Genomic DNA, 14,295 nt, shown 5'->3' on the forward strand with positions numbered 1-14,295 from the left:
TATCTTATGTACATACAGGGAACTCCCCTGTATAAATATACAGGAAATCACAACAGGGAAGTTCCAAAGCTGTCAAACTACTCAAATGCCACTTGCTTTGAGCTTATTTCTAATGTTTTCCAAGTAGATATGCAAGAATAATTTTAGGGAGTGCCCTTTCTTGAACTTTTGAAAGAAAATTGTGCTCCGTTCAATAAAAAAAAATTACCCTTTCCAATGATATAAGTTCCGAATATACGACTATCTAGCACAAAATAAAAAAACTAAAATGTTTTTCTAACATTTCCCGAAAATTAGGTGACGGCTTTGATTTTTCTGTCGCTTATCCGGATCTCTTACTTTTTCCAAGCTCTACAAGATATAACAAGACAGCCCTATCAATTCTAAATAATTTGGCTAAACAAACTAAAAAAAAATTCGAATCGACGAGAAAGGGTGATCCTTTAAAACTTATGCATCTCTAAATCTAAATTAACAAAACATAGGGGATGATGACACCTCCACATTGATCTGAAGGCCATCTGAAAAAAAACTGTAAAATATGGATCTAAAAATGTAATGCATAATTTTGCAAGCTCCCACCCCCTCACCCTGTCAATCATTATTAATTCTTATACTTGTATTTTATTTTTGAGGGAGTGAGGGTAGTAAATAACAAAGATTTGTCCCCATTTTCTTCTATACACCAATGGAGGAACTATTATGCTATCAGCACTAAATTACTGATTTTCCTAAATACCGAGATAATCCATCCGTATACCCAAATTTGGATATCGTTAAATTTCTTAAGTACCGAAATTAGCAAACTCCTGCCATAACATTTGACCAAAAGAGGCCGGATCTGGGTACCAAAAACTGTCGTTAGTTTTACCACATAAATGTCATAAAGAAACAAAAATCACAAAGAAATCCTCCCATTAAAATTTATTAGGGACGATAGTAGTTTAATGCGAATAATATATATATATATATATATATATATATATATATATATATATATATATATATATATATATACTAGCTGTTGGGGTGGCGCTTCGCGCCACCCCAAGCCCCCCCGCGCGCGTAAGTCGTTACGCGCCATATTAGTTACGCGCCATTGTAGTTGTGTCCCTGTGTCCCACCTGTGAATAGAGATAGATATAAATATATGTTTTTAACTACGTAAAACATGCGAATATACAACATTCTTCGCTGTCCCATTGTCTGTGCATATAATTAGATTGTCAGGTTTACTGACTCTTGAACATGCAACATATAATTGTCCATGGGAAAAACAATCCGTATTCAGATCTATACCTCATTATTCTAATGATGTGTCCCTGTGTCCCGGTCGTCATTTATATTCCCTGTGTCCTGGTCGTCATTTGTGTCCCGATGTCCCAGTTTGGAATTTCTCTTTGAGTGTCCCGGTCGTCATTTATATTCCCTGTGTCCCGGTGTCCCGGTCTTCATTTGTGTCCCGGTGTCCCGGTCTGTAATTTCTATTCGAACAATCCCTGTGTCCCGGTCGTCATTTATATATCCCGCCTGTGCCCCCGGCGTCCCCGTTGTAGTTGTGTCCCTGTGTCCCGGTCGTCATTTATATTCCCTGTGTCCCGGTCGTGATTTGTGTTCGGGTGTCCCAGTCTGTAATTTCTCTTTGAGGTTCCCGGTCGTCACTTATATTCCCTCTGTCTCGGTCGTCATTTGTGTCCCGGTCTGTAATTTCTCTTTGAGTGTTTTTTCTTTTTAGTTTTTTTTTAGTTTTTTGCCTTTTTTCTTTTTTCAGTTTTCTTTTTCTTCTTTATTTTTCAGCGTCACTATGACGAACCTTTGTTTTTTTAACTTAAATCTGGTAGGTATTGATGACCTTATCCAAGTCAAAATTCCAAACCCAATCATCATCGCTATCATTTTCAGTTTTGATATGTTTTGACTCTCGCTGTCCAGGTGGATTTTCATCTAACTGCGCGGTTTTAAGTTCTTTAGCCGAAAGCCTGTTTTCTTGCTGTTCTTGTGATTCCCCGGCACGCTTTCTTTTCTTACTTTCTCTATCAGCTGCAAGCCTGTTTTCTTGCTGTTCTTGTGATTCCTTGGAACGCTTTCTTTTCTTACTTTCTCTATCAGCAGCAAGTTTTTTGGCATAAACTCTTTGAGCAGCTTCCTCGGCTGTTGCCATTGTAGGTTCTTCAGTCATTTTACAATTAAACATTTTTCCGTGAACAAATTTCATGACGTCAGTCAACACAGAAACATGACGTCACCTGACAGACAGACAGACACACAGACAGACAACTTATTTTTATATATATATATATATATATATATATATATACTTCCTAGGTTCCAGGATTTTTGCTGTGACTGGATCTAGCTTTGGATGGGGAATCCAGAGACCAAAAGGCTATACCCTTTCTGCTGAAAATGGAAAAGTCATTGATACTTGGAACTCCTTAAATGTAAGTGAAAACAGAGACAGTTTTTCTTAAATTTGCGTATTTGAAAGTGAGTTTACGCTAACAGTTGAAATACCGAGTTTATGAAAAATTAATAATGTTTGTTTTTAATTTACTGCAGGATAACTTACAATTTAAACATGAAAAGAAATATGATGAAATTTCTGAGGGTGTCCTCATGAAAAATTGTCCTAGCAATTGTCCATAAAGTTTGTAATTGTAAAAATTACAATGTAAAACTTACAATTGTAAAATTACAATTGTAAAACTTACAATTTGTAATTGTAAGTAATTGTCTAAAAATTGTCCATAAAGGAATGGGTGAAAATGTCAAAACAAACCTTGAGAAACCAAATAGCTTTGAAAGCTAAATGTAAAAATATCAAACAAAAGCAAAACAACGAAACATGAATAAAATAAATAAATATTCGTTGTTAAAAACAGAGCTGAAACTACCAAAAATTATAGGTAGCAAATCGGATTTTTGCTTACGATGTAAGAGCTTAGCTCGTTAATTTTTTTTTCATTTATTATTTTCTAATTTTCAGTTTTTACTTTTACCTCCGGGTTTTGTCTTGCTGACTGGCTTTCTTTTGCGGTTAGGGATGAGGCTGCATTCAGTGGCACTAATTTGAAGTTTCTGTTACATTTTAATGAGCTGTAGTGTTCTTTTCTCAGAGTTACTTTTGGTTACTTTTGGTGCTTTTCAATTTGAATAAAGGAAATTTTTTGGGGATTTACCTGCTCTGTCCAAAATCAAATTTAGCCTGAAGAAATGACGCCACTAAATCGAGTAAGTAAAAATAAGAGTTGGTAAAATTTCAGTAAGAACTAAATTGCCGCATAGGGATCTCCAATTTAGTTAACAAGGAACAAACCTAATACCCAAAAAAAAGGAAAGCTAATAAGCAAGGAAGCTCTGGGTCGTCATTGAGGAAAAAAACAACACCATCTAATATTACCCAGTCTTCAAACTTATTTTTATGCATTAAGCATAAAAGCTTGCCATAAAATTGCCAGTTCAATGAATTTTTAAAACTACTTTTAAAGTTTTCTTTGAATTTGGCCAAATTTAAGAAAACTGATTATGTCAAATGGCCACAAAGACTTAAATTTATTGGTTTTTAAGAGGAGGGGGGATGAACTGTCACTCTGATGCATGCTTTTCTCACAGTTACTTTTGGTGCTTTTCAATTTGGATACGGGGATTTTTTTTTATTTTTTTTTGGTGTGTTTTACCTGCTCCGTCCAAAGTCAAATTTAGCCTGAAGAAATGATGCCACTTAATCGAGTTGATAAAAATAAGAATTAATTGTGGAAAAAACAACACCATCTAATATTACCCAGTCTTCAAACTTGTTTTTATGCATTAAGCATAAAAGGCTGCCATAAAATTGCCGGTTCAATGAATTTTTAAAACTATTTTTTACGTTTTCTTTACATTGGGCCAAATTTAGAAGAACTGATTATGCCAAATGGCCACAATGTTTTAAATTTGTGTGTCTTTTAAGAGGAAAGGGGGAGGTATAGTCACTCTGATGCATGCTTATTGAGTCTTAGCTATTCCATAGTCAGTAAATAAATTTTAAAACCCTTCCTGAAAATATTAAGTTGAATCTAACTGTTGTGCAGCGCAACACTATCTGATACTCTAATAGTTTCCAGTCCCTGTTAAATCCTGGTTAGATTTTTGAAGTGTCCTCTCATTACTTTCCCATTTCATTTTTTTCACACTTTACCGATAATTTGCACTTTACTGAAAACATAATTTGCATATAATATTGAAAGCATAATTAGCTATTTCATAGTAAGTAAAAATTGTTTAAAACCTATATAAAAACGCTTTCTGAAAATATCAAGTTGAATCTAAACCCTTAATTAAAATCCAAATTTCAATAAATAACAATTAAACTTGGTTTAAATTTTTCTAACCCTGTTGCGCAGCGCAACACTATCTGACGCTCTAATAGTTCTCAATCCCTGTTAAATCCTGGTTAGAGCTTTGAAGTGCCCTCTCATTTCTTTCCGTGTCATTTTCTTTGCACTTTACCCATAATTTACACTTTACTGAAAACATAATTAGCACTTTATTGAAAACTTTTTCACTTTTTCTGACTTTATTAAATGAAAAGAATATTAAAACCCAAAGAAATAAATATCAGTATATGTATTTTAAACTGACAACCCACAGTCATTTTTTTTTAGTCTGGTCTTGAGAAGGCATGGGGGCTGTCAGCATTACTCATGTTAATTTTTTTCTCCTTTGGAGTTTGATTCGGTTACTTATTGTAATTTCTATTCGTTTTGAGTTCTATTTATTATTGATGGTGATTTGTGGTAGTTTTACACTTGGAAGGTAATTTAACTTTATTTCTGCTAATTTTTGGCTCAATGGAGCTCTTTACTTTTCTTTGAAAAACTTGTTTTGTGGAAAAAATATTTGAAATTAATTCTTACATAGAGTGGTATTACTCCTAAGACACTATTAGACATAAGAGTGGATAATTCCATGCAAATCCGGTAAAAATATCCGGTGAAACTTGGCTAGCGACTGATTTTTTTTTTTTTTTTTTTTTTTTTTTTTTTTTTTTTTTTTTTTTTTTTTTTTTTTTTTTGTAAAGATATAAAACAATTGTTGAAGAATGTGAAAATTCCATAATTTTTGTTTTCATAAGCAGAGCCTATGTATTTAATGCATGGAAATAAAATTATTTGTTGAGAATGCAAAGATTACTAGATTCATAGATTTGTTGATTGCTTGTCTGAAATCAAGACATTATGTTGTTATTTCACCAAAGGGGGCATAAAATCGCACAATAAGAAAATAAACCTATGCAATAAAGTTAATAAGTTAAATAAAAGTTAATAAATTAACTATAATATATAAAATCAAAATTATAAAAGGAGAAAAATACGAAAAATAGACACGAAATTTTACAATAAGGATAGAGAAGACAGAGTACTTTGTTTGGAATACAAAACCACCATGTATAAGAAACATGAGTTAGTAACTATGAAAGATTTTCTTTTCATATATAATTAATTAAACATAAAAATTTACATTTTTGATAATTACACGTATAATGATACATAAATAATATATAGTTACACAATAGCTCAGTCTCTAAAAACGTGAGATTAAGCTGCTATACCAGATTCTCTTCGTCCATACAGCTCGTATATGGATATGATTGATTAAAAGGAAGATAATGTATACATTTCATATTTTTAAATTTAACTATAATATATCATATATCAACAACATAATTTTACATGTATATCGGATAATAACATATAGCTGATTTAATTCATCAATCAATATAAATGCAACATATGTAATTCAAGCTGATGAAGATTGCTTTGAATGATCAGAATTTTAAATTAGTTTTTCACCACAAAATTAACCTATACATTAAAATCCTAATTTAAGCGTTGTGGGATAGAATAATTCCGGGAAGACCGAAGAACATTTTCTCTAGAAATGTGAGTGGTGTTCCTTAGAATTGGGCAATCAAAGTGACACCAAACTATTGTTATTATCAGTCCGGTAATGTGTTAACGTTAATGGTCGACATTCATGAATGTCGACATCTATCGATCAATGTCCGAAATACATTTTTTTTTTCTCTTTGGATTTTGTCAGCGTTGCCAGTCACATTTTTCAATCTAATTCAAGGTTTGATGATGACAGGCTAGGTTAGACTAGGTTTCATTAGGTTGGGTTAGATTAGCTTAGGTTTTCAATCCATTTCTGACATTTAAACCAAATTTAACGTAATTTTATGTAACCTAACCTAAACTAACATAATCTAACCTAACTTTAACTTTTACCATGATAGCTTGCATAAGACTGAAAAAGGTGACCCACATAGCTAATTGAATCCAAGCAGAGAAAAAGGAGTTTCGGACATTCACCGGTGAATGTCGACATTGACCAGATTTTGGACATTCACAGTAACATATATACATGGTTCATGTTGTACATAACAAACATATAGAGTTTATTTCCAGAAGTGCTGAAGTTTCCTCTTAACTTTGTAGGAAAATGGAATCGTTCTAACATTTTCTAACTCCTCCTAACATTTAAATTGCTTAGATAAATTTTTTTGGAAAGGCGATTCTTAAGACCAATACGTTTCAATGTCCATGAATAAGACATTTTTAATTCAGAATACAGAGAAAGCTAGGGTCCCATTTTGGAAAGGGGTCTAAGTTCCCTCCTTTGAAGCACAAGCTCAGTCAGGTAAAATAACTTTTTATAAACATTTTTCAGTTTAAAGGTTTAGCTTTATTTAAAAATGAAAATTATAAATTATAAAAAAAGAGTTTGGGAGACTGGTTCGTACCTTCCTCCCCTCTCCATTTTAATATTATAAGGAGATATTGGAATGTAAGTATCTTAAGGATTCTGCTTTTTCAGGGACTGAAGAATCCACACGATATTGCCATTTCTTCAGACGGAAACACTCTATATGTTGCTGAGATTGGTCCTAATGTTTTGACGAAGTTTGATTTGGAATAAAATAAATTTGGTTTACTTCTAGTTGTTAATTACATGTTATTTTCTAATTTCATTTCTCTTCTATTATAATTAAATTAAGTTTACTTCTAATTAAATTTGATCTTGCTCAGGAAAGGCCTTCAGTTTATATTCAAGACCAGAAAATCTGATTAAGCTTCTCACGGTTACTGGCCAGAGTTGCTACTGATTTGAGTGAAATAATATATTTTTCACAAAATTTGATGTTTGAAATCTGCATTATCTTTTTATTAATTATTAACAAAAGAAATTTTAAAAGGCCACAAACTTGAAATTATAAATCGCTTGTCTGAGTAAGTTGTGATCGAAATTCTAATTAATTCGACCATGCTCAGGAAATCCCTTCAGTTTATATTCAAAACTAAAAAAGCTGATTAAGCTGCTCAACCTAGTAGGCCAGAGTTGTACCTGGTTTGAGCGATAGGATTAATTTTGCACGAAATTTGATGCGTATAATATGCATTATCTTTTTTTTTAGTTATTAACAAAAGAAACATTAAAAGGCCGCAAACTCGAAATTATAAATTGTTTGTCTGAGTAAGTTGTGATCGAAGTTATAACTAAATTCACTTCTAATTAAATTTGATCTGGCTCAGGAAAGACCTTCAGTTTATATTCAAAGCTACAAATGCTGATTAAGCTGCTCAGCCTTGCAGGCCAGAGTTGTAACTGATTTGAGCGAAACAATTCATTTCACACAAAATTTAATGTATGAAATTTGCATTATCTTTTTTTAATTATTAACAAAAGAAACGTTTAAAGGCCACAAACTCGAAGCTATAAATTGTGTGTCTGAGTATGTTGTGATCAAAATCCTTCCGTTTCCACTCTTTTCTTTTCGGCTGAAGATTCTTGTAAGTATAAGTACCCCCTTCCTTGTCCTCGATTTGTTGAATTTTTATTCAACACGGCAAAATCCCATTGAAATATTTTTGCCTCCAAGCCAGAGCTCTGAACAGATTTGAACCTAAGGAGGCAAAGAGTTCGATGCATAAACTTTATGGAAAGCATCTCCCATAGAAAGCATGGAAAGTAAGATTTTAACATAGAGAAGCCAAAGAGGCATGGGATGCATAAACTTTATGGAAAGCAACTTCCATAGAAAGCATGGAAAGCAACTTCCATAGAAAGCATGGAAAGTAACTTCCATAGAAAGTATGGAAAGCAAGGTTTGAACATAAAGAGGCCGAAGAGGCATAGAGTTCGATGTATAAGCTTTATGGAAAGCAACTTCCATAGAAAGCATAAAAAGTAATTTCCATAGAAAGCAGGGAAAGCAAGATTTTAACATGAAGAGGCCAAAGAGGTATAGAGTTCGATGCATAAACTTTATGGAAAGCAACTTCCATAGAAAGTATGGAAAGCAAGATTTCAACATTAAGAGGCCAAAGAGGCATAGAGTTTGATGCATAAACTGTATGGAAAGCAACTTCCATAGAAAGCATGGAGAGCAAGATTCGAACGTAAAGAGGCCAAAGAGGCATAGAGTTCGATGCATAAACCTTATGGAAAGCAACTATGGAAAACAAACTTTATGGAAAGCAACTTTATGGAATATAAAGGCTTATAAAATGTTGTATAGTACTACATGAATATATTGGTATATAATTAATATTCATTTTCTTGTGCAAAATAAGTTAGTGTTTGGATAATTAGGCTAATACGTTCCTCTGGAAAAACTAGCTAAGCCATTTCGATATTGTTCAAGTTTCATTTATTTATTTCCATAGGAACTTGCTATTTAAAAAAAAAAAATCGATTTATAAATCTTTACCGTCGTGTCTTAAGTCCTTCAATATGATCAAAAATACTCAAAAGTTCTCATTTTGAAAAAAATAACCTCTTAAGAAATCTCCTTTCGACTTTGGAGACAACCTTGAAGAGAGCTAGAGGACTTGGTCAACATGATACCACTTCTGGAAACCTCTTCTTCAAAATGAAACCATCCGTGAAAAGGCTTTATTGTTTAAATTAACGAATCGACAATCAATGATGTATCCAGGGGTTACGGGTTTCGAACACCCCCTCCCCCTAAAAAATGTTAGTCTGACTCGTAAAAACGTAACAAAATGGATATAAACAATTTTTTATGCTTTTTGAGGTTTTTTGGTAAACCCTCCGAAAAAATCCTTGTGCAAACACCCCCCCCCCCCCAAAAAAAAAAAACCCGCTTCCTTTCCTATCAACAATATTAAACACTCGTCAAAATGGGGAACGTCACCCAGGTGTGAGCTTTTCCTCCCATGCTTAAAGCACTTTAAGTGACATGATTTTTGCTTTTCATGGTCATCGACAGCGTAGAAGGTTATAGCCGAACGTTTTGGTGAAATCCTCACAAATAAATAGAAAATTATATATTTATTTTTAATTTTTCATCTTGTGCAGGGAAAGTTAAACACATTTTTTCATTTTTTTAAGGTATCCAACGACTTTAAATAGTTGCGGTTCTGACCTCCCTTCTACCCGGTGCTAAACGGTCCTCCTTTCTGTCTCTCATGAATTTTCAGGTCAAATTTGAGAAAAAAATTATTTATTAACAATATTTTCGTTTATTAAAAAAAAATTCCATTTATTTAAATCTGATTTTCTTTGACTTTAGCCTCTGCAAAACTGTTAATTATCGTCCCAATTTCTTGCTTCTGTTTCTTCGTTTTTTTAAATTAACTAAATTCGGTCTACTTACTTTTATTTTCAAGAAATGGTGATGAAGTTTTGGAGAAAATCTACCTTGTTTTAATTAGTTAAAATTTCAAAAATAAAAAAATGATTATAACCATTAGATTATTTATTTGAAATTTTGTACCCCAAATATTTTTCGGCCTGGGGCAAGCACCTCCTCTGTCTCCCCCCCACATCCTGAAACCACCTTGGACCTTAAACCACAATCGACATAACTAAAAAAACGTTAGAATTTTATTTTGATAAAGACAAAAAACTTATAATCAACCCTTTCCTTGTTTTCTTAGAAAAAATTACAGAAATTGTTTTCATAGAGGATACAAGAGGTTACATTCCTAGTTTCTAAGTCCTAAGTTTTTTTCTGTCTGTATCTTTTAGTGGAATATATCAGATTGTAGTCTTGTCATCTATTTCATTTTAGATATTTTGATAACTAATAACAAGATGTGATCAATTGATGACATAGATAGTATAATACTTATTGCGTTTTTCTGGTCTGATGATAACAATAACTTCTTAATTTTCTTACACATATTTCGCCCAAATCGAAAAAAAATACAGGAAAAATCATTCTTTTTTTAAAAAAGGCAAAAAACAATAACTTAGAATCACTTCCTTCCTTAAATACTTATTCCTCGTCTGCAACCTGTGTCTACGCTTTAAAAACAAGTAAACACTGAATGTTATCCTATAATGACAATTATGACTGTCATTATAAAAGTAATCATAAAAATAATAATAATGATTGTTTTAACAAATTCTATTTACGATTGAATTTCACGATAATCCCTAATAAGCTTGGAATAAGTTGTTTTTTTACGGTTTCATAGCACTAAATGAATCAACTGTGGAATAAGCTTGTCCCAAGTACCAAGGAACTACCCATTAGTCAATTTAAATTTGAGCTGCGTGTGAGGTTACTTGGTAAGTATACCTTCGAAACAGACTGAAATTGATGGAATTAAATTTGACCATAATTGTTAATTGTTTTCTCTTTGCCTCGGGATCATGATATTATGTTGTTTTATTGTGTTTGAATTATTTATTTTTTTTCGGTACACGGTTTCACCCTTCGGCTTATTATAGATTAACTTTTTTTTTTGCTTTTTTTTTGTTCTTTGTTTTATTATTTTTTTTTCTCTTCTATTTTTTGTTCTTTTTGTTAGTAGCTCACCCTCGCAAGCGACGCTTTTTGTGTGCTACCGATTGATTTTGTCTCTGTTAATTTTTTTTGGATAATAAATTGCTATTATTAATAAAAAAAAACAGAAAATGTATTCAACTTTTTCTTTTTAGAATACAATGTAGAAAGAAAATATAGTTCATTCAGACTTTAAATCTTGTGTCCAGGTTTCCGTGATACTTGTTCATATTTTTCTTTTTTTTTCTAGATAACTAGATAACTAAGAGGCACTATAATAAAATGGTATTATCAAAATAAATTTGTATCTTTGGACTAATCATCTCAATTTTTGTCCCCTGCTGTTCCTCTTTTATTTATTTAATATTTATTAACTTATTAAGCTAGACACACAAACAACTTCTTGCATCAAGAGATCGCGAATAACAGCCGTGATTTAAGTGATTTTGAGCTAGATTTGTATCGACAATTCCTCAATCAAAGTGGGAATTAGTGTTGGTTTCACTTTTATTTACACTTAATTTTAGTATTAAAAAAAAATCAAGTCGTTTGAGTAGCCGAATAAAATGTAACGCATACGAAAGACTTTTATTGGTCGGTTCAACTAGTATTTGGGGGGGGGGGTAAGTGTTGGTATCGGAGTTCTTACATTCATTTTCTTAAGGAACTAAACTCATTGTAATTTTCAACAATTTTTTGCCATGCTTCGTAAAATTTGTTGAATACGTTTGAATTTGAGAAAAATCATTTTTTTGTAACCAAGTATGGACCAATTATGGCAAGTTTTGTTTTTGAAACATGAGCTAATCGAGAGTAAAACGAAATATATCCTTTAAAAACAGTTTTTAAAATCACTTAGCTATTACTTTATTTTATCATTGTTTTCTGTTTGGTAGCATTTATTCGCTGACCAACAGCTGCAGGTCAATTAGTAACAATAATAACAAGAAATTAGTAACAATATTGAGAGAAATAGTTATCTCGGGATTTACTAATAGAGAGATAGAGAGATGGGTTTATTAATATAAATAAAAAAAACAAGCAAATGGCCCGAAGCAAAGCTTTTTTGGGCTTACAACTCCACTACACATACAAATAAAAACAATACTAAAAAGGAGAGGAAAAAGAAAAAAGAAAAGAAAAGAAAAAAGGAATAGAAAAGAAAAGAAAAAATATTCATTATCCTGCATTTCGATCGATACGGGTTCGTACTTCAAAAAAATTGCTGCGAGTTTCCAAGCAGTGGCATCATTAAAATTCGTCAGATATCCTTCAAAAATTGTGTGCGAATAAAATTAGAAAATTCAGTTTAAGATTCACAAGTGGCAATTATAATAACTCTTTTACCCTTATTTTTTTCTTCATCAACTTAACTCTCAATATTGCAATGCAACGTTCAAAATTCACTAAAATGCTAAAAGCTTTGAATAAAACCTCACATCAAATCAGTTTTTGAAGTTCTGAAACTCAATAAAATAATACAAAAGAAACAATTTAGCCTAAAATAGTCAAAATAAAGCTTTATCTAATAATTGGTAAGTAAAATTTATGATCACCCTTTTCTCTTCTAAATTCAAACTTAGTCTTCGCTGGCATCTCTAAGAAGCCAGCTGGACATGGAAGACCTGAAAAATCACTTTTGTGTATAACTTCTCCTAGAACTGATTTTGCATCACGTCTTTCTTTCTCATCTTTTGAGCCAGGATAACCCTGCCACTTTGACTGACATGGACTAGTCAGCTCTTTAAAATCTGATCTTAAGGTCGGTTGCAAGCTCGCGTCTCCTTCAAATTTCATTGCTCTTGTAGGACGAGTGTTTTTATTTCGTTGTCCAGGTTTGCTTGAGTTAACCCGGAAGCCTGACTCACTACCTCCAAGGATGATACTACTTTTATACCCTGTTTTGTTTGTATCTCTTCGAGGAATCCTATCCCCATTATTTGTTCTCACTCCAGCTCCGATTACTGTATCGCGGTTCTTATTTCGTAAAATATGCTTTGAGTATTCTTCTTGGTCTTTGCTAACATAACGGTCAGTGTTGGTTCTAATCATTTCTTCTTTCTTTTTGTTAGAATCAATTTTAGAATCTACCTCCCTATCTTTAATAACAGGTTTGAACTCTGTCAAATACCCATTAGGTTCTGAACTAAGGGCAAGGTCAATGTTTTTGCTTGTATTTTCTTTAATAGAATTAGACGCAACAGAAACATTTGACCCCACAAAGTCCCTAGATCGCTTCTCATTTTCTTCCCTTGTGTTTTCTGTTTCTAAAATGTCTGTGTTTTTTGAAGACCTCAGGCGATGTGACGCAAAATCAAAAGTAGTCTTTTCTTTCTGTTTTGCATAAACAAACGGCTTAAAAGAAACTTTGTTGACACTGTTGAAGTCTATTTCACCAGACTCGATTTCCAAGTTTGTCTGGAGTCTGCTTAAGGTTGGCCTTTCCGAAATAAATTTCTTGAAGTCAGATCTCATAACAGGGCTAGTAATCAATTTACCTTTCGAAATAGTCAAATTATCAACCATTTTCTTAACCTTTGGTCGTTCGACAGTGAACTCTTTGTAAGTCTGACTGTAGCCTGTCACTCCGTCAAACTCTCCACCTGTCTTTAAGCTGCTCCCTAGTCTCTTTATTACAGGTCTGTTTACAGGAAGAGGAGGAAAATCAGTTTGAATGGTGCTATCTAATTGCATTCCTCCTTCACCGACACCTAAAGTGTATCCTAGCTTTTTTGCTGGCCAAGAATCCCCACTACCACTTTTATAAATGGTATCATAATGACTATTTCCCTCAACACCGCCTTCCATGTGAAGATTTGTGTTATTTCTATAAAGAAAAGGTCTTCTTGGATTTTGTGGAGAAAAATCTCCCATAGTCGTAGTAGTTTTGGCTATTTCTCCCTCATCAACCTTAAGGGTTTCCCCAAGTTTTCTTGCGTCATATCTAACACCAGGGCCATTTCTATAAGCTTGGTGAGAATGGGATATTTTTTCAACACCTCCTTCTAGTTTTAGTTCAGTATCATTCCGGTGCAAATAAGGTCTTGTCGGGCTTATTTGCCTGTAGTCATTGTTAAAAGTAGAGAGTTTTTCCATTTCCCCACGAGGTATTTCTAGCACCTCTTTCAGCTTCTTTGGAGGATACCTGTCACCTGTACCTCCTCGATATTTCTCACCTGTGTGAGTAATAGATGACAGCTCTCCATCCATTTGCAAGTTAGTATTATTTCGATGAAGGTAGGGTCTAGAGGGACTTAATGGCTTGTAGTCATTGCGAAGAGTGCTATGCTTTTGGAATTCTCCTGGACTTAAGGCCAGAGTCTCGCCGAGCTTCTTTGCTTTGAACCTAAAAACAAAAGCAATCTTGAAGAAATATTATGTTTGAAGAAATATTATCAAAAAAAATAGAACAGGTTTAAGAACTTTTTATCCATGAAATTGACTAAATCTTGAAACTCCTAAGGTCGACGATTTCCTGATGTGAACTGATAAAACTG

General features: G+C 33.0%; 2 protein-coding genes across 2 annotated transcripts in view; one reads left to right on the top strand and one right to left on the bottom strand.

Moving 5' to 3' along the window:
* The window catches only part of LOC136037685 (peptidyl-alpha-hydroxyglycine alpha-amidating lyase 2-like), a 39,809-nt gene extending 32,754 nt beyond the window's left edge, over nucleotides 1-7,055 (top strand). The window contains exons 7-8 of the mRNA XM_065720437.1: nucleotides 2,326-2,441; nucleotides 6,859-7,055. Coding sequence (XP_065576509.1) covers nucleotides 2,326-2,441; nucleotides 6,859-6,960 — 218 coding nt within the window. The 3' untranslated portion in view covers nucleotides 6,961-7,055. The remainder of the gene's footprint in view (nucleotides 1-2,325; nucleotides 2,442-6,858) is intronic.
* A 2,095-nt stretch (nucleotides 7,056-9,150) lies between these two features.
* The window catches only part of LOC136037695 (uncharacterized), a gene marked incomplete in the record, with an annotated part of 547,833 nt that continues 542,688 nt past the window's right edge, over nucleotides 9,151-14,295 (bottom strand). The window contains 1 exon segment of the mRNA XM_065720451.1: nucleotides 9,151-14,144. Coding sequence (XP_065576523.1) covers nucleotides 12,320-14,144 — 1,825 coding nt within the window.

This window comes from Artemia franciscana, chromosome 17, assembly GCF_032884065.1.
Source record: "Artemia franciscana chromosome 17, ASM3288406v1, whole genome shotgun sequence".
NCBI lineage: Eukaryota > Metazoa > Arthropoda > Branchiopoda > Anostraca > Artemiidae > Artemia > Artemia franciscana.